Source organism: Gopherus flavomarginatus, chromosome 3 (assembly GCF_025201925.1).
Source record: "Gopherus flavomarginatus isolate rGopFla2 chromosome 3, rGopFla2.mat.asm, whole genome shotgun sequence".
Classification (NCBI taxonomy): Eukaryota; Metazoa; Chordata; order Testudines; family Testudinidae; genus Gopherus; species Gopherus flavomarginatus.
This window is the reverse complement of record NC_066619.1, coordinates 48,459,453-48,479,811: the sequence shown is the minus strand read 5'-3', so window position 1 is coordinate 48,479,811 and position 20,359 is coordinate 48,459,453. Positions and strand designations below refer to the sequence as shown.

Below are 20,359 nucleotides of genomic sequence, written 5' to 3'. Positions count from 1 at the left end.
CTCGATTGCCTGGGTGCAATCAAACAAGGGCTTTAATACCAAAGTGGATTAAAATTGACGACTTAAAACTTTTTTTCATTTAAAATCAGATTTAAAAGAAAAATGTACTTAAATTTGAAATTATGACAACGTGTGAAAGCCTAAATTTAATATAATCTATTACAATTTATAATTTAAATAAATGTGTTGCAGTGAGCCTTCCTCAGATTTTCATGAGTTTAAGTGTGCTGCTATTTTCATTGTATCAGAATAAGAGGGATCAACCAGGCCCTAACATTACTTTCGACGTTAACGCAAGCTTTACAGATATATTACAATGCCAAGTACTGCATTATCTACATAATTTTCAGTCCTTACAATAGAATGAATGCTGGTATTTCCCTTTTTTCAGGTAAAAGTACTTCCTTTGTTATGAAGAAAAGCTTCTGTCCCTTAATTAATTTTGGTTTCAGTTTAGCCAGCAGGTGCAGAGAGAATATTTTTATTTGGATTAGTTCATTTAAAGTTGAGAAACCAACTGGGAACTGAAAAAAGGGGAAAACTTGCTTTCCTCTTCCAAATGAGAAATAAAAAACAGGTGAGGATGTGATTACTAGTTCTAAAAACCTGAAGGGCCTGGGACCAGATTTGCAAAGCTGTCTAGGCGTCTAAAGATGTAGATAGGTGCCCAGTGGGCAGGGGTGAAAGTAGCACAGTTGACTTACTGGTATGGGGGCCCAGCTCCCCCAGCCAGCCCACCTGTGCTGCCTGGCCCATGCCACCTGGGGCTCCGGCATTGATTTAAAAGGGCTCAGGGCTCTGGCCGCTGCAGTGGTGGCTGAGAGCCAGGGGGCCCTTTTAAATCACCGGGTCCCAGGGAGCTGCCCATTTTACACCCCTACGCCCGTTGGCAGGCCTGCCAGCAGGGTCCCTGCCAGCAGGGGCCGCCGACAGGTGGGAGGCAAAAGGGGCAGCAACATTACTTCTTACTGGTACTCTGTACTGGCCCACTTTCACCCCTGCTATTGGGATTTTCAGAAGCACCTAAGAAAGTTATACAGCTAACTCTCATTGATTTTAATGGGCAGCAGTATTGCCAAAAAGGATCTGGGTGTTATAGTCGATCTGGATCACAAATTGAGTATGAGAAAACAATTTGATGCAGCTGCAAAAAAGGAAATATTCTGGGATATATTAACTAGAGTGTCATATTTAAGAAAGAAGGTAACTGTCCTGCTGTACTTGGCATGGGTGAGGCCTCAGCTGGAGTCCAATTCCAGGTGACACATCAAGAAAGATGTCAACAAACTTGGAGAGCCCAGAGGAGAGCAATAAAAATAATAAAAGGTTTAGAAAGCCTGACCTATGAGGAAAGATCAGAAAAACTGGGCATATCCACCCTGACAAAAAGATGACCAGGGAAGGGAGGGGGACCCACTGACAGTCTTCAAACATATTAAGGGCTATTATAAAGAGGACAGTAATTAATTGTTCACCATATCCACTGAAGGCAGAACAAGTAGTAATGGGTTTCGGCTGCAGCAGGGGGGGGATTTAGGTTAGATATTAGGAAAAGCTTTCTAATTTGAAGGATAGAACCCTATTTCAGTGCTTAACTAAGGGAGATAGTGAAATTCCTGTCTTTGGAGTTTTTTAAGAACAGGTTACACAAACTCACCTGTTTATCCTGCCTCAACGCATGGGACTGGACTAGGTGACCTCTCAAGGTCCAGGCCTACGTTTCTATGATTCTGTACTTCCTTTGCTTAATAAATCAATTAGTTTTAAGATCAAAACATGTTCTAATTAATTTTTTTCCTCCTGTGTATCCAACACATTTAAAGTAGTTTTATTTAACTAAAAATATTTAAATGCTGGTTTTGTATATTTAGCTGAAATCTCATTTCCATCCCGATGCAGCTTCCCATAAATCACGTTATATTTCTCAGAGTTTTTTGTATCATGCACTATTTCCTAAATGGACTATAAAAAGTAAGAATCTGAATACATGCGTGTTAAGATATATAATTATTTAAATTACTTGAGTATCCCCCTAGTTGAATAAGTGTACCAAATTTAGTGTAAAGGTTATATTAGGTTGTCAATCAACATGTTAATGATTACAAACCAATGAGAATGAACCTCTCTTTAGGAGAACGACTAAAGTAAAATCAGGAGTTTAAATCAAAGTTTCCCACTTGCCAATCTAAAATCACTTTGATTTAAATCAATCCGCCCTGTTTAATATTGCCAACGGAAAGTACCGCTAGCAGCAAAGAATGGAAGACAGAGAATTATATCCTAGAAAGCAGCAATTCTAAAGAGGTCTCAGGAGTCTCCGTTAGAAAACTGAACATGAGCTCCTGTTGGGACGCTGTTACTCTGGCTTGGTCTACACTAGAATTTGAACCCTAAGCAGCATAGTTAAGACAACCTAAGACCCAGTGCAGACAATGCTAGGTTGACAGAAGAATTTTTCCGTCAACCTAGCTACCACCTCTCAGGGAGGTCAATTACCTCTGATGATGGGAGAATCTCTCCTGTTGGCATAGGTCATGTCTACACTGAAGTGCTACAGCAGCACAACTACAGTGGCACTGTAGTATTTTAAATGTAGACATACCCTAAACAGGCTAATGCAGTTCTTGGATGTGTAGATGAGGAATATTGACTAACAGCACAAAAGTGATTATTATTACTATTATTTGTATTGCCATACCACCAAGGAGCCCTAGCCCTGGACAAGATCCCCACTGCGCTAGGTGCTGAACAAACAAAATGACGCTCTCTACCCCAGAATTTACAATCTAAGTATAAAACAAGAGAAAAAGATGGAGACAAACAAAATCACTGGAGGAGTACAAGAAAACAAGAAGAATATTGGTCAATACACCAACTGCCCAACCGTTGTCAAGTTTTTTGTAGGAATCGTGTCAAAGCAGACTTTTAAGAAGGATGAGGTAGCTTTGCAGATGTTTATGGGAGTTTCTCACAAGTGAGAAGGGCATTACTGGAGAAAGCACAAAGGTGTTTGCCTGGAAATTTAACAAGTGGTGATGGAAGCAAGTATTCTACATACCTCCTGAACAAGCCTTAAAGTTGGTTGATTTGAGAGAGCTGCATTTTAACAATGAGGTTGCAATATTTAAATTACGTATTTTAATAGTCAAGATTATCTTGTAATACGTCTCCAGCCACAGGAGTACAGAATTTCTTGTCCTGCTGATGCTGGGGAAAGTGATTTCTGCCAAATTAGTGTAATGTTTGTCTGTTGGCACCAGGCTCAAACCTAGAACCTCTGGAGCTTAATGCAGGAGTCTCTATTGCATGAGCTAAAAGAGACATCTCCGTTAGCCTGTCTTATTGGGAACCTCAACGTGCATGGTCGCCATACACACACACTTCGGAAAAACTTTCTGTATTTGTAATAGTTTTATTAAAACAGCGAAGTTATCAATTCTCCAACCCAGCAAGGTAGGAAGAGAGAAAACAGAACGAACTGAGCATCCATATACTCGCAGCAACACTTGCAAAACAACCTGAAGTATTAGTTATCTTCCCCTACACAATCACCATCATCACCAGGGGTCATTATCCAAACATCTCCCAAGGCGTGCAAGGCTGGTATACAGCTTTTATAATGTGTTACACTGACACCACTATACCCAAGGCATATTCAATACGAATTTCAGCCCCTTTTCCCTACTAACGTTAGGGTACCCTTCTCCCATAGGCTATTAATCTTTTACATATACACATCCATTAGTTACCATGGCAGTCTCATGATCTGCTGATGTCCCTAATTTAAAACATCCTAAATTCGTATAGACTAGAATCTTGGGGTTACCTGTCAGCAGTTTGGTCATTACAGCATTCTATCTTGTGATATCTTATGGGAAGTACTGAGGGATAGCTCAGTGGTTTGAGGATTGGCCTGCTAAACCCAGGGTTGTGAGTTCAATCCTTAAGGGGGTCATTTAGGGATCTGGGTTTAAAAATCTGTCTGGGGATTGGTCCTGCTTTGAGCAGGGGGTTGGACTAGACCTCCTGAGGTCCCTTCCAACCCTGAGATTCTATGAAATTCTAGGTTTACTTTTGATTCGCTACTTATGCTAGGGCTTTTGGTCTTATGCCTTTATTAGTTTAGCTAAGCTATTGTTTTGTAGGCGTTGCGAACTATAGGTTCATTGCATTAGGGCCTTAACTTATACCTATGCATACACCTATGCACCTATAGGCTACAAATTTAATACAGTAACTGACCAATTTTGTAAACTGCTCCCCAGATTTTACCAACCAAGTGCCTAATTTCTTTAGTAGACATAAGACATTTATAACTTAATGGGAAAATTTCACATGGAGTTTAGCTTGCAAAATGACTTTAAAGTTTCTGCAAAAAAATTAACTTCCTTGCAAGTATTTTCGTATTGTTTGCTATTAACTATACCTGTATATTTTAGATTGTTAGCTTCTTGGGCACAACTATTTGTTTTGGACACCCCAGAGAAAACTGTCAGTACTTCAACAACAGTTAATAGTTTGTCCTTCCCAGTCTAGCTTCTGCAGCATCTTACAAGTAATTTCTAGTATTTGGCAAACCATAATTTTTTATGAAAATGAATGCAAATTCACAGATTCAGCAGAATTAAGGAGTACAAGTGTGTGTGAGGAACAAGCCTTGTTTAATCACAAACAGCTGTAATAGTTACGCAATGATCAGGATGTTCAGTGTATATTTGAGGCTGATAGAGCATGGGTGAAGTAGTCCAAAGAATTTTTGTTATGGAACACTCAACAACCAGGAGGATGACGTATATTTCTGATGTATAACATGTCTGGCCTGTATGTCATGTGTTCTGACAAAGATTGCTGTTATCAAAATATTCTGATTCTGAACATTCAGTCAAATTTAATATTCAAATCTTTCAATAAAAAGCTAAATGTGAAAATAAAAAGGAAAAAAAGCAACACTGATAGCATAAATTTCTTGTGTAGTGGTCCATGACTGGGACTCCTAAGTGCTACGATAATACATATATTTATTGTATATAAGCAGCGGTCATAAACAATTTTAGCCCATTTTGTAATAAACTATATCCCTCACTTTAGAAGAAGTTTTAACATATGGATGAACTCAAAACAATGCAATATTGAGAGAAATGGCTTTTTTTCTTGAAGGATACTAACTGCAGTCAGTCCAGAATATTTTTTTTACACTATACAATTTATCATTAATTCCATGTCTGAATGTAGAGTAACTGTTTATTACAGTAATGTGTTTGTAATTAAAAACATTCTAAAAAAGAATGATTCTGTAAATACTTGTGGATTGAGACAACTTGTCCAACATAATCTGGATCAGTGTCAGTTATTTTTCACTCCTTACTTAGGAATTAGTTTAATTACTACTACTGAAAGGAATCCCTCTCCATATCAATGCCATCCCAAGAAAACAGACGCAATTTTTGCTTTCCGAGCACATCACCCAAAAATGTAGTTAACTAATTAAAAGACCATAATCAATTTAAAATTCAGTTCTTCAAACATCTACCTACCAAAGCTATTAGTAACAGTTAAGCACAATAATTCAAAGATGAAAACAAAATTTCTCATTTTCAGATTTTGTGCATAACAGCACTTTGACCATTTCCCTGTTGCTGTGTGAAAGACTCAAATAGGAAAGAGAAATATTTTTAAAATAGGAAAATATGATTGTTAAACAAAAATTGTCCAGGGCAGGGGCGCATGTAGAAAGCTCCACTTGCGCCAGTAACTCAGCCCATCCTATCCCCAGATCTCCCTTGCTCCACACTCTCATCCCTTCCCTTACTTTTCTCCTTAACCTCTCATTCTCCTTTGGCTCTTTCCCCTGATAATACAAGCATGTTTTATTTTCTCTCATCTTCAGAACCTACCCCGAACCTCACTTACCTCTCCAACTACTGTCCCATCTTCCTCTTATCTCTAAGGTCACTGTCTACAATCACTTCTCCAATTCTATCCTACACCCACTCGAATGTGGAAATATCCATTTGGTTATTTAAGATATGCCTTAAAACCCAGACGTCCTCATCACCTTCTGCTTCAAATAAGCCTCAGAATCTAGTTAGTGATTTCACAGCCCATATATTCTTCATTTCTAAACTAGTTCAGGGCCTTTTTTCAGTAAAGAGGAGGCTGAATAAATACTCTGCCAAACCAGGAAAAAAAGAATTGTTTACTTAAATGCTAAATATTTGTTAAACAGGCTTTATATAGAGGTTTATTTTTTACAAATTAAGGAGTTGGAAAGGAGTTAAAACTTAATCAAAATCTACCAGTGGACAACAGTCATAAGTATATATTTATATTTTAACTGGAATTTCTTTATTAGTAATATTGCTCGTTCAGAGTGTTCAAGCTGGAGAAAATTAGCCCACAGATTCACTTAATGGGCTACCTGGAAAGTATATCCTTATGCATCCTTTAAATGCACTTATAAAATTGCTTAATTTCACCCTGGATAAATTCAAGAGACCATTCTACATTTCCCATTGTATATATTTTAAAATGAAATACAAGAGACAACTTTAAGGAGATTAGAACTACTGATAAAGTCAAGTTTCCCTTTAAAGTTTCAAACTTCAATTAATCCAAGTCCTGAATTGTATTTTATAAACAAGACTTCTTAAAAAGAAAATGCAAGGTAATTTAATTGTTGTTCTGAGCATATTTTTTGTTTAACAGTAATTTTGACACCCCAACTTCTTATATTCACTAGTAAGAAAATAGAAATCATTCAAGAGTTAAATTATATTTTCAAGTTGTAAAACATGGAGACTCTGTGAAAGGAATTTATTTCTCACAGGAAACTCATCTGTATGTGTTCAAACTGACAAATGTAGGATATCCTTTCTTACTATTTAAAAAGCCAGTTTATTTAAAGAAGAATTTCATTGTGTCTTCCTATATTTCCTTTTAGCTTTCACCATTAGTTCCCCAATAAACAGTGGCAACCAAGATCATACTGTAAATAATCCAGAAATAAATCTAGTCATGAAAAGGAAATCAGAAATGTAAGCTTGCTGAAAAATTTGAGTATTTACCAAGTCTGTAGAAAAAGTTGCTTTTGATAAGCATTAACAAGCTAGACTTTAATGAAGAGGACATTGTCACCTATTTCAATCTCTTGATATCCTTTGCAATATGAAATTATGCTGACTACTCATGTCCCAAGTGCCCTCACTGTAAGTGTCTAAATCTAAAACATCTCTCTTTACAATACAGAAATATGACAACGAAATGTTATGAAAATCTCAAGAATGGTCCTTGGTACTTATTGACTTCAGTGTACTTTTCACAATTTTCGTATTGGTTTGGTCACAATAATCTCAGTGTAAATATAAGCAAAATTTGAGAAAAATCTATAGAACTGCATGAAAATTTTGGAGTCTTGTTTGGTCTTCCAAATGGAAAATAAAAACAGTTTTGCTACAGTAGAATATAGGGATCATTGGTGATTAAAACAGCATGATTAATAAAGAAGCCCATTTGCAGTGAAGTTATAGATTATTTGGAGCAATGATACCGGGGGGGAGGGGGGCAGGTCTTCCATGCATCAGTTATTTCTTGTAATAAAGTTTAGTAGTATATGGCCATTAGAGTTTAAGACTCACTGAGGATTTCTCAACATTGACATTTTTCCAAATGTTTAGTCAAAGCTCCATGCTGAAGGGCTGTTCTGACCATATACATACACCTTATAAAATGTTATAAAATGGGCATATTTTAATTCTTCAGGTTTTCAAAGTATTTTACAAGCTATATTATATGAAAATAACTGCAATTTTAGTAGTAATGCAATCCTTGCTATTAGAGCTAGGACTATAGTAATACCATACAGATTCTGCTGAGCCATATGACCATTGAGAGTTGGTACTGTGGAAATCTAACAGCAATTTGTCCTTCTTTTGCACATCAGCAGTGATGGTATGAAGCACAAAAACAACAGAGGCCAACTGCAGAACAGAAGTCGCCAGATCAGCGTTCGAAGCAATAATGAGACACGAGATCTAATCTGTAACCTACAGTATTGTTTTTATTTTTTTAATTAGACCTCAGCAAGGAGAGGGGGGTCCAGCAGCTAGACGGGACAGCTCAGTCTCCCCAGTCAGCAAGCAATGCTGGTTTGAGGAGGACTGTTTCCCCACTACAAAGAGAACTAATACCAGCAAAATCACTAGTAAACTCTATTCTATAAACCAGCATTGCTAGCATCTAGAAGAAATCAGAAGAGGGGATTTGGGGGAAGAAGTGGCTCCCTTAAAACCATTTTATCAGGTCTCATGGCTGGTATTGTGGCTCTGTAACCAGCATGCACAACATTATTGTTGTCCTAATACTGAAAGCTACAATGGAAGTACTGCCATAATTCTGGATAGTTACTTTCTATCCTTAAAAGCTTACTGATCAATGAAATGCAGTCAGTCATTCTGAACCAGAAACACTAAATAATTCTTTATAAGAAATAACTAAAACAAATAAGTCTCCAGTTGAAACTGCAGGCAAGTTCTGAATATGCACGATTATCTAAATGTGAATTTACCCATCACATACGAGAACTTATACCTTTTATTTCAAAAAAGCACCATGGAATTTGTCCTTCAACAACAAATGTTTTACATCTCATACCAAAGATATAACCTATTAGTATAGTGCCATCTACCATCATGCTGAGGCAGTTCTTTCAATATCAATTCCAAGGAACAACTGCCACACAGTCCACTTCCTGCACTGTTGTTTGCCATTCAGAACTTGTACATAACTATTAACTGTGCCTGACTTATAAGATCTGTCAAGATCATGACACACTAAAGATAGGCTAAATTTAAAGCCTAGAGGTCTCTACAAGTAGATATTCCTAATAAAGACTGACTGCGTCAATTCTGTATCATCGCCAAACACTCATTATAGTGAGAAGTCAAGACTTCCACTTTCCATTGATGCAATCATAGACCAGACACAGTAGAGAACAATTTTTGCTGATACAAAAAGTCTCCTGCCCTTCTTCAGCTAATATTTATCTTATCAGTTACTAATGTTTTTATATAGAGTTTGAGTATAAATACGTAAGCCATCTAGCTCTTTTGTGGCCATTAAAAGGAAATATGAAGGCCAACAAAGATTTCCTTGCAGGTAGCTATTTACAGCTGATGCACATTTTAGATTTCTTAATTTGATCAACAATAAGGGTAGAAAATGCAACTGAATGTCTTAAGAAACTCGAGATTGAAACAATTATAAATGTAAGTTATTGTCACCCACGTGCAACCTCAGTCTACTTTTTATGTAACAAGAATCCCTTAAGAATCCAAACATTGTGCTCATCCAGTTCTAAAAAGCCTAAACATACTTTGATTACATTATTCACATTTTATATTGAACAAAAATTAACCACATTAATTATAATCAGAGTGTCATATTTTGCTCAAGATCCACATCATCGATGCTTAATCCATATAAGCGAGAACTCTTAAAATACTATTCAGTATCCAAAATGAGAACCTACCAGACCACTGCTTGGCCACTTGCATTTTAGATTATGGATGTTCATAACTGCCAAACATCCAAATAGCAAAGTCTTACTTTCTCAATCTACCTTTCAAAATTAGTACTTTCTATAGTTAATCCAATCAAATACATTAAAACTGCAGCTTTTGTGAAAGGAATATTTATAAGTAGTAAAATTCTCACCTCACCCCCATTTTACAAGTGTAAAAAACAAACATTCTATTTTTTGGGCTTGCAGAAAGATTAAAAACATTGCTGCTTTTGTCCATTTATATACTACAAAACACTATCTGGTATTTTCCATATCACATAACACACTCAAAGGATGACAAATATTTAACTGAATCCATCTAACATTATATTGCAAAGTTGCTTCACATTTTGTAGCTCTCTATAGCATTAAACACATGAAACCATACAATAATAATCCTAAAGCTAAAAGAACCCACAAGGTTTCCAGGCTTGCTGGAGCTGCTTCACTTTTTTGAACTCTATTCTATTAGATTCTAATAACCCATCACTGTAGTATCTGAGTTCCTTCCAAGAGTGCAATTATGCAACGTGACTAACATTCATTATACGTTTTCTCATGTTCTCGACAGGGGAGAAGTGTGCACAGTGAAGTGTTTTGGACTCTTTAATTTAATAGTTCTACATTTACATGAATGGACATGGGCATGCGCACGCACACACACAGAGAGCTATGTTTATGTTAGAGAAGGCAAGGTCACAGAAACATCTTGCACCTGGAGCAGAAGGTGATTAGGTTTGTGATGGGCCATACTTCCCATGAGAGTTCATTCCACAGACCTGAGTCAACTCCCAAGAAAACTATCTACTGCACAGACGATCTTTACTTTTATTGTAGAATATTCTGTTGTGTTAGAGGAATGAAGAAGTTAGAAATGATCTCCATCCTAGATTGCATATTTATTATTTATTATCTTACATATGTTCCCTGTTTGGCTGCAAACATATTGCTTTTAAACCACTGACAAAAGATGACATACCATCACAAAATTCATTTTCCTTAGCCATTTACACCAAGCATTTTGTCCATAAATGTAATCTATCTATAAAGCTCTAGTGAAACATGAAAATCATCAACTTTGAGATAGTGCTTACCGTAATAACAGCCTTGCTCAGACAAATTGAGCCTCTGCAGCCATACTCCGTTTCATCTTCAGATTTGTAGTAACTTAGAGTGTTGTTTTTCAAAGCTACCCATCGGTCCTGCCACCCATGAATGTAGTTGGTCCACTGTAGAGAACAAAGAAATAAACCTCAAAAAGCTGAGTAAGGTCTAAAAATAGTAAAAATACTGATGAGAAGACACCTTGTTTATTAAATTTCATGATCATTTAAAAACTACAAAAAGTTTCCTGAAGTTCTCTTCAAATGATTGATTTGCTATCCCCTTGATCAGAACTGTCATCATTTTCATCAATCATTTGTGTTGCACAGTACCTTAAGACAATTTTGCTTCAACAACAGTAAGACTAACATTGTATCTTGTCTGTAGAAGCGGTAGCTCATCCAAATATAACAAAATGTTCATCACAATTAAGTGCACTGATGCAGAAAGAAGTTTAGTGAAAAATTAGAAACATGAATTGTTAAAACAGTTAGGTTTTATCTTTTTTAGGCTTAGAAGTTAATCTTTTGCTTTTAATGTTGCTAAACTTTCCATTTAAGTAGAACAGAAGATGAGCTTTCATAAGAACTGTTTCCATAAGATAAATATACTGTTTTAAAAAAAAAGTCTCATTCTCTAGATCATATAAAGATTCATTTATACATTTATTTCCCCTTCACAGCAAATTAAATACAGTTCTGTAGATTAAAAATCACCATTTTTACACTAGTAACTTAACGTTTGCCAAAGTCTCAAAGTCACTTTTGGGTACTAACAGTGTACACCCTGACTCATTAGCTGCAGATTACCAAGATACTTAATATCCTTCTCTTAACCAGATTTGTCCAATGATGCCACAATTGTTTACGACATTGCATTCACATATTTACACAACAATGGAATTCTGTATTTAATATATTAATGACAATCTATCATAATTGGTCATACTTCCAAACAAAAAAAACCCTAACAAATTCACTGAATGACGATTTGATCCTCAATGTGTCTTGTATGTCTGATGTCTATCATCATGTCTGGACTGTAATATCTGGGTAAGTCTTACATGGTAATCTGTAAGACCCATGTCTGTTACATACAGCATTGGGCACACACTTTGGCAAACAAGTTCTCTCTAAATTATTCGGCTCAAAAGCAATAACCAGTTAGAAGAGGAAATACTATTTAGTGAGCAATAATGGGAAAGTGAGTACAAAAATGTTCATAAACTTCGGTAAAATTGTTCTTAAATGTTTACTAGATCATGACAGTGGTTCTAAAATGAAAATTCTCACTGAAACAAGATGAGAAAATAATGAAAAACATTTTATGTTTCTGTCATTATAACAAAGGCAGAAGAATGGGAAAAGGGAAGAGACTCTTTCCTCCACTAACACAGCTTTGAACAGCTTTTGTTAATCAGAATCATGTGCTTATGACATTGGTCTGTTGCTAGGAAAAATGTCCCAAATTCACCATTATGTCTTCAACGTAGTACTGGACAGAAGAAAAGATCTCGGGTAAAGAAAATTCTAACTGCTTAAACAAGTGAATTTATTTACATGTGACACAGAAACTAAAAAGTCTGATATATCTTAAAAGCTTTCTTAGTTTGTATCCACCTTTAAGTGATAAACAATACACACATTGTAAAAAGTGCTTTTCAAATGATCAAAATTTCTAATCAGTAGGACAACACATGGGGAAATGCAGGCATTAAATACATTTAAAAATCAACAAGCTTAAAATTTAGCTTCTTTTCCCCTTACTTGTGGAATAATGAGGGCTTATCTAGACTGAGAAAAGACCTCAAAATAGCTATTCTGCACTAGCTCCTCATGTGGACACTCTTCTTCCACACTAAAAGTGCTTTTGTGCTGCTGAGATGTAGAGCACAGAGTTAAACCCGCCTTCATAGAGCACAGTACGGAAAGCGCTGTAGTCTGTCCACATTGAGAGCTTCAAGCGCACTGGCATGGCCACATTTGCAGCACTTGCAGCAGCACTGGGAGCAGTGCATTATGGGCAGCTATCCCAGCATGCAAGTGATTGCAAAGTGCTTTTCAAATGGGGTGCGGTAGAGTGTGACAGGGAATGCGCTGTGTGTATGTGGGAAGAGAGAGAATGGGGTTTTGAGGTGCTGAGAGTGTGTGACTATAACAGTGTTTAAAAGAGAACTGGATAAATTCATGGAGGTTAAGTCCATTAATGGCTATTAGCCATGATGGGTAAGGAATGGTGTCCCTAGCCTCTGTTTGTCAGAGGTTGGGGATGGATGGCAGGAGAGAGATCACTTGATCATTACCTGTTAGGTTCACTCCCTCTGGGGCACCTGGCATTGGCCACTGTTGGTAGACAGGATATGGGGCTAGATGGACCATTGGTCTGACCCAGTATGGCCGTTCTTATGTCAGCATTCTGTTTGGTAAGTTCACACCCCCTTCTCCACCTCCCCCAACCTCTCTCTCATACACTCAAAGCAAACAGTAAATGTTTGCTTCTTCTTGGCAGCCAGCTTCTCCTAACCAGAGCTCTGAAAGGGCATTTCTGCATTCCTGCAGCCAATTTCACAACAATGACAAGAGTTGTCACTTGACTTAAGGGGATTATGGGATGTTTCCAGGGGTTGATCACAGCGCAGTAACACAACACCTTGCTCACACTGGCACTGCGGCGCTCCAGTGGGGGCGCAGCAAATGTTATTTCACTCGCCAAGGTGGAGTACCAGCAGCGCTGTAGCTGTGGAATCAGAGCCCTCTACGTGCCTTGCCGGTGTGGACGGAGAGTGAGCTAGGGTGCCTGGGGCTGCTTTATTGAGCTATAACTCACAAGAGCAGCCAAGGCTCTAGCTATTTTGCATTAACTTCCCATAAACTTCCTCTATAGACAAGCCATAAGCTCCAGCTTTTCCCTCCTGCCAAAATGATGAAATCCTGAGCACCTAAGACACTGCAGGGAATGCAAGGAAATACAACCTTTTACTGCTAGTTTGGAGTCGTTTTGTTTTTAAAAGGCTTTTTTTATATTTAATTCCTATTTGCCAACTAAACATGTTATTATGCAATAATTTCAGTTAAGCGCATTTGCCTCTCAGGTATTACAGAAGATATTAATTAAACTAGCAAAGAAATTAAAGTTAGCCAGTCACTCACACAATACCTTCCAGCAGGTTCACTGCAACAGGTTTTATCATATTTCATAATTCAGAATATTTCTCATTATGTGTTTTCACTTGGAGGTTTACAGGAAAGGCAGTAGCTGTAACATGAGCATATGCACTACAAACAAAAATCTAAAAAATGCACATAGTGCATATATAATAATACACAGATGTTTGGGTAACACCTTGGGACTTAGCATACAGGATAACCAACCATTAAGACCTAGAATGCAATTTTTAGTCTCCATTTCATTTTCCAATATTAAAATGGATGGCATACTACAAACAAATACCAGATTTTTACTTAATGATCTGGATTGCCTAATAAGAAGGTAACATTGCAGAAGTCTTAGGCAATAAGCCACATTTCCAAACCAAATCATCATGTAAAAAAACCACTGTACCTCCTGTCCCCTCCCCAGCATCAGATATGAGATCCTGCATATCAGTGTGCCAAGGCCAGCCTCCTCTCCTCAACATTGCTCCCCTCTATGAGCTCAGAAACGTTTTTTAGTTGGAAAGAGTTCATAAACAGAGCCCTACTCACTCAAAAAACATAGTACGGTAGGTTTTTAAGTATATAGGGGAGGTTCACAGGTCATGGGATACGGAGATTATACATTTGGTTTTGGCTTAAACCCCTCATTACAGTGTAGAGTGACAGAGAGATGCAAAAACAACATTTTAATTCTCTGGACATTTGGATATATATTGAGAAGTTACTTTCTGCTACTGAAATTGTTCACTCAGAATATTTAATCTTTAAAACTGAATTCCCTAACTTCATCTCACACGTCATAAGCTGTTTTATTAAATTTACAGTAAGAAAATGGGCAGGAATAGGTTTAATCCTCTCCATCCAACCCCATCATAAACATAAACAACATAATTTTTTTTTGTTTTTAAAAAAGCAAGCATCCATGCAATTTTCCCTTCTCCACCCCTCCACTCTGATCTTCTGCTATCAGGGTATTTAATTGCACTGTTTTGATGCTGGGAGTAAAGGCCATGCCACTCCTCTTTGACGTATCCCTATTGATTAGAAGTGATTTGTATGTGCACATCACATACTGCTACTTCCTGCAAAAAAGTCTTGCAAAGGTAAAGCTTGTTTGGTTGTTTGTTTTCTTGCCAACCCGAAGAACTCTCCCTCTTCCCCCTACAGGCTCAGCGTGGAGTCCAACAGCAGTCATCACAGGTATCATTACAACCTTGCCCGCAACGCCCACTACCTAGGAGAAGATTGCCAGGCTCCAGTCAAAAACCTGATGAATGGAGATGCCCTCGCTGCCAGCACTTACATTCTGCAGGATAATTATTCTAGTTACAGACCCTGCCGTCCCAAAATTTACACTTGGCATCAAGGGGTGCGGATCGAGAAAGAAGGGAAAAGGGGGCGCTCATTCATGACGAGGATGCCTCCTCATTTAGGAAGGGAAGGAGGCGAGACTCCCCCATCCGTTTGGAGGATAGATTTTAAGACAGTCTGCATAGCCTCTCCGCGAGGAAGGGCTCCCCGCCCCGCCTGGTTTACAGGAAGGAGGGCACTGAAAGCGGCGCTCGGCTTCTCCCCGAGAGAAGCGGGGGGAGCTGAGAGTAGTGCGGGGGTTCCCCTCGCAGCAGGGAGGGCTGGAGGGGACGGCCTCGCGGTGTGTGCGGGCCGTTACAGCCCCTCCCGCGGGCTAGGGGTGGATGTTTTGCTGCGAGTGACTCACTGCCAGGCTCCCCTAGGTCAGGCGGCCGCTGCCCCAGCCAAGCCAGAGTCCTGTATCCGCGAGGGAAAAGGGGTGCGGGGCTGCCCCTCGGAGGGGTAACCCCGGCGAGACAGGGGATCCTAGCTCGATTCTGCCGGGCAGAGCGGGGGCGCGCACGGTCCTCACCCGCCCGGGAAGGGGGAGGCTCCGAGTCCCCCGGGCGGAGGGGGCTGCTCACCTTGCTGAGGACCCCGCACAGCTCAACAGGCGGCCCGGACTCGGTCTCGGGATCCTCCTCAGAGCCGGAGGAATTCCAGCTCTGGTTGTCCGACATGGAGACACCGCTCGCAGCCACCACCGAGCAGGGAAACAGCGAGCGGCCCCCGCCCACAGCAGCCTCTTCCTGCCTTGGGAACGGGAGCGACGGCCGGGGGGGCACTACCTGGGCGACACCTCTCGGCTCCCGGGGGGGCGCCAGCCGCGCCTGCCTTCTCTGTAGCTGCCGGGGCCGCGGCTCCGTGACTCGACTCTCCGCCTCTGCCCTCACTGCAGCGCCGCGGCCCCGACCTACAGCGAGAGCCACAGCGCAACGGACGAGTGACTGTCCCCGCTCAGAGCGCCACCACAGCTGCTGCCGCCATCTTACTTTAGGCAGGAGATTGCTCTCTGCCACTATTTACCAACTCCCCCCAGCCCCACTTTGGAGGGGCGCGTTACTTGCTGGGAATTGTAGTCTGGAGGGAGGGGCCCGGATTCTGATGGCGCGATGCATTATGGGAATACCCTCATGGAGCACTGCATCCTGGGAGTTGTAGTCTACGTGGGGGAAGGCTTCCGATCTTGATTTAAAAGCTAAGGACAACCATTTTGGTTCGGTTGCGTGTCTTCTCATTACGGCCTCCGCGCCTCCCTCCTCCAGTTCGCTAGTCGGCGCCCGGCCAGGTGCGTCGCTACCGCTTCACTTCGGCTGTCAGTTGGGGCTGGCCTCCCTCCCCTCCCACCAGGCCTAATCCTTCGGGGAACAGGCTCCGTGTTTCCTCCAGTTACAAACGTTTCCCTTAACCAATATGGAGGCGGGGGGAGGGAGGCACTGAGAACACAGGAAGCGGGGAGGGGGGCCGTGGGGAAGTTAGGTGCCGCCGACTCCGAGCTGAGAGACAGGGCAGGGGAAGCTCGGAAGTGATGCTTCTTCCCATCCACAGGTAAAAACAGCGTCCTGGGCAGGCTGGGCTCTGCCCACTTTTCGTGGGGTCGGTACAGAAAGGGCTGAGACTCATGCAGGTCACTGAGGAGCTGGGACAGAAAGAGGGAAAGCAGCAGCAGCCAAATAACTCTCTACCCAGTTCCCGCCTCCGCTCGAGAGAGAGAGAGACTTGGGGGCAGTAGGTGTGCAGGGGGGAAAGGCCATTCACAGCACTGTCCCCTGCCCTACTCAAAGGAAATGTGTTAACCTCTGAGCGGCGGTTTGGAAAGAAATCCTTTCTGCCCCTGTGTGTGACTCTGACAGTCTGCTCTTCTGGCATGACAGGACATGTCTGCACTGCACACTAAGCTATGTTTACACTAGCACTTTTGTCCATATAACTTATGTCATGGGGGCGGGTGAGACAAGTACACTAACAGAAGCACTAGTGTGAGCAGAGCTCTATGGACAGGAGATGCTCTCCTGCCAACACAGTTATCATCACTCATTGAGAGTGGTTTAATCATGTCAACAGGAGAGCTCTTTCCCATCAGCCTAGAGCAGCTACACGGGAGATCTTATAGCAGTGCAGCTGCATCAGTAGAGCTGTGCCTCTGTAAACTCTCTAGTGTAGACATGGCCTTAGCCTAGGCTCTGGCTCTGATTTGAGCCCAACCATGCCCCCCTTCTATCCACACACACATCAGTCAGATTCAAGTCAGCAAGCACTCAGGACCTAGGTCCTAGGATCCTTTTGGGGTGGGGAGTAGGTCAGAACCCAACTCTTGCTGTGAGACTGGTCCAGGTCCTATTATTTTGCAGTATGTATGAAGGTCAAGCTGTGGACCCTAGTCAGAAGGTCTGCATAGTGCAGTATGGTCCTATGAAAGCTGGTTCCAGGAATTGTAAACCAAGTTGTACAATACAGTGTGGACGCCCAGGGAACACCAAGTCCAAAAGTCCAGGTCCAACAAACCCATTTTTAGTATGTAGTGTAGAGATACCTTCAAGGTTAAATTACATATAGTGCAGTGGGCCCCAAACTTTTTATGTCATGCCCCTCTTTACCTATAATCTGTCTATGCCCCACAGGAGCTGTGGCTGGGGCTGCATCCAGGAACCAGGCCACGGTCAAGGGCTGGGGCTGCAGCTGGGAGCTGCTACCTGGGGCCAGGGCTGGGCTATGTTTGGGGCTGTAACTGCTGGTGGGCCAGAGCAGAGCTGGGGGTAGACAGGGCTTGGTCGTGCTCCCTTCCCACCCCCTATGGGGACTAGCTCGGGCCCTACTGTCCCCTGCCCCAAACATTCCTCTGTGCCCCCACAGTTTGGGGATCACTGATATAGTGGTTTCGTTTAATTTTGATTATCTTGCGACAAGAAGAGGAGGCAAATTGTATGTTGGTGGAACATTATTACAAACTTGGCACTCAAAAAAGAAAGTCATGCTTTATATTTGTGTAATCGATATAGTAAACTTTAGCTACATAATATTGTACAGTTCAGAGAACAAAATGACAAATATTTGTGATTTTTTGTTGTTGTTTTTCAAATCACTTATGAATGAATAGTGTAATGGCAGGCCTACACTACAAATTTACATTGACACAGCTGCACTCCTGTAGCAGGTGTGGTGAAGACGCTTTAAGATGATAGAAGAGAGCTCTTATCAGCTTAATAACTCCACCTCCTTGAGAGGTGGTAGCTATATCTGCACGAGAAACTCTCCCATTGATTTAGTGTTGCCTACACGAGTGGGTGGGTGTTAAGGTCAGTATAACTGCTTTGCTTAAGCATGAGGATTTTCACACCCCGAAGTGAAGTAGTTATACTGATATAAGTTTATAGTGTAGATCTGGCCTAAATATAAACAAGAAAAGGGTTAACAAAACATACTTGTGTATATTTACAAGGTGAGCAATACCAGTAGGGAAAAATTGCCAAAATAGTGACTTACAACTTTACTGTTTTACAAGTGGATGTAGAAAATTGTCAGTGTATTTAAGGCTTATGTATAATCAGTTTTCTATTTCATCAGTGTGTAAAATGATCTGTGTTAAAGAACAAATTTTGAATAAGGCAATCCATTTCACTTTTCAGACATGTAGGTTGCTGATGTTCATGAGTCATTGAAATGCTATTCTAAAACTGCATTTCCTCTAAACTGGGGAACTTATGACATAGCTTGTGACTTTGTAACAAAGACTGTATTTAAAATGTGATCTCCTAGCATTGGTTATATAGTTCACGATGTGCATTTTGCTCATTTAAGACCACCAGAACTAATGCCCGCTCATAATAAGTAGTGTAAGGGCAGGCCTACACTAAAAATTTACATTGGCGCAGCTGCGCCACTGTAGTACATATTATGAAGACGCTCTAAGACAATAGAAGAGAGCTCTCCCATCAGCTTAGTAACTCCACCTCCATGAGAGGCGGTAGCTATGTCGGCAGGAGAAGCTCTCCCATTGATGTAGTACTGCCTACAAAGGAGGGTAGGTAGGTGGGTGGTATAACTGCTTTGCTCAGGCATGAGAATTGTTTACACGCTGGAGTGACATAGTTATACTGATACAAGTTTATAGTGAAGACCTGGCCTAAATATAAAGAAGAAAAGGGTTAACAAAACATATACTATGAACAGAAACTGAGTAGCAAAAATAGAATTACTTCCAGGTTGGCAAAACTGACAGAAAAACATATCCTCATTCAAGCAAGTTTTACATCTAATGTAAAATTGTGCATGTAATGAATCTTATGGGCAAACATTATTTTAACACCTTACAGGCAGGGGCCCAAATAAACAAAGTTAAAAAAAAAAAAAAGAATTAAGATTGAAAGTGTTTGATTTGAGTCTGGCTTTTTTTTTTACATTGGTTTTTTTTATTATTATTTTTTTTAAAGTCCACCTTAAAAAACACCCCAATGGTACAATGTCTGGCCTTTCCACAGCCATATAACCCTTCATCCTTTCAGACTAAAACATTGTAAACATTTAAAGCTTTTATTCACACTTTTACCTGTAACTCACCCCCTCGATGATTTATCCTGGTCCCCTCCATTCTTCTTTGTGCCTTTTCCTGATTCTTTGTAACTGTCTCCATGCTCTACTCTAGTCCCTATCACGTCTCTTTAATGTCTCATGTTCTGCCATCTCCAGGTCCTGTGCCCCTATGTGTCTCCCAGTGCTTTACATTCCTTTCCAGATACTCCCATACCTTTCTTTTCTTCCATGCACCTTTTTATTTTTCATGGTACCCTTATCCTCTTTTCCATGCTCCATTTTAGTCCCCTGTGCAGCCTTGTTCATGCCGCCCTCAGTGCGCTACACTCTCTCATGGCCTTTCTGGTCTCCAGCACTTGTTTTCCATGTCTTCTTTCCCTTGGTCTCCTACCTCTGTTCCTTGCCCCTTCTGTGCTTCTCCTCCAGAACCCCCATTTTCAGACCAGGGTCCATGTGATCACTTGGTTCCCTACTCCAATCCCTGTTCCTTCTGGTCTCCTAGATAGAAGTTGTGAGGAGCTTAAAAGCTAGTTTTATAATGGGAAACTAGCATCAATCGTGAAGTAGCTACTGTTGCTCCATAATTATGATGTATTTGATAAAATACAAGAAAATTAATACAAAATAGCATTTCATAGTTCTATTAAATAAAGCATGACAT

The 20,359-nt window shown here is 40.5% G+C and overlaps 2 protein-coding genes across 4 annotated transcripts in view; one reads left to right on the top strand and one right to left on the bottom strand.

The window, feature by feature from the left end:
• Nucleotides 1-16,169, bottom strand: part of CERT1 (ceramide transporter 1) — a 148,860-nt gene extending 132,691 nt beyond the window's left edge. The window contains exons 1-2 of one of the 3 annotated variants that reach the window (XM_050944594.1): nucleotides 15,753-16,169; nucleotides 10,654-10,788 (exon numbers count right to left, since the gene is read on the bottom strand). In XM_050944594.1, coding sequence (XP_050800551.1) covers nucleotides 10,654-10,788; nucleotides 15,753-15,848 — 231 coding nt within the window. In that variant the 5' untranslated portion in view covers nucleotides 15,849-16,169. The remainder of the gene's footprint in view (nucleotides 1-10,653; nucleotides 10,789-15,752) is intronic. The other 2 variants (XM_050944592.1, XM_050944593.1) reach the window with 2 other exon arrangements.
• A 190-nt stretch (nucleotides 16,170-16,359) lies between these two features.
• The window catches only part of POLK (DNA polymerase kappa), a 65,911-nt gene continuing 61,911 nt past the window's right edge, over nucleotides 16,360-20,359 (top strand). The window contains exon 1 of the mRNA XM_050944567.1: nucleotides 16,360-16,456. The gene's annotated coding sequence lies outside the window, so the exon portion shown is untranslated. The remainder of the gene's footprint in view (nucleotides 16,457-20,359) is intronic.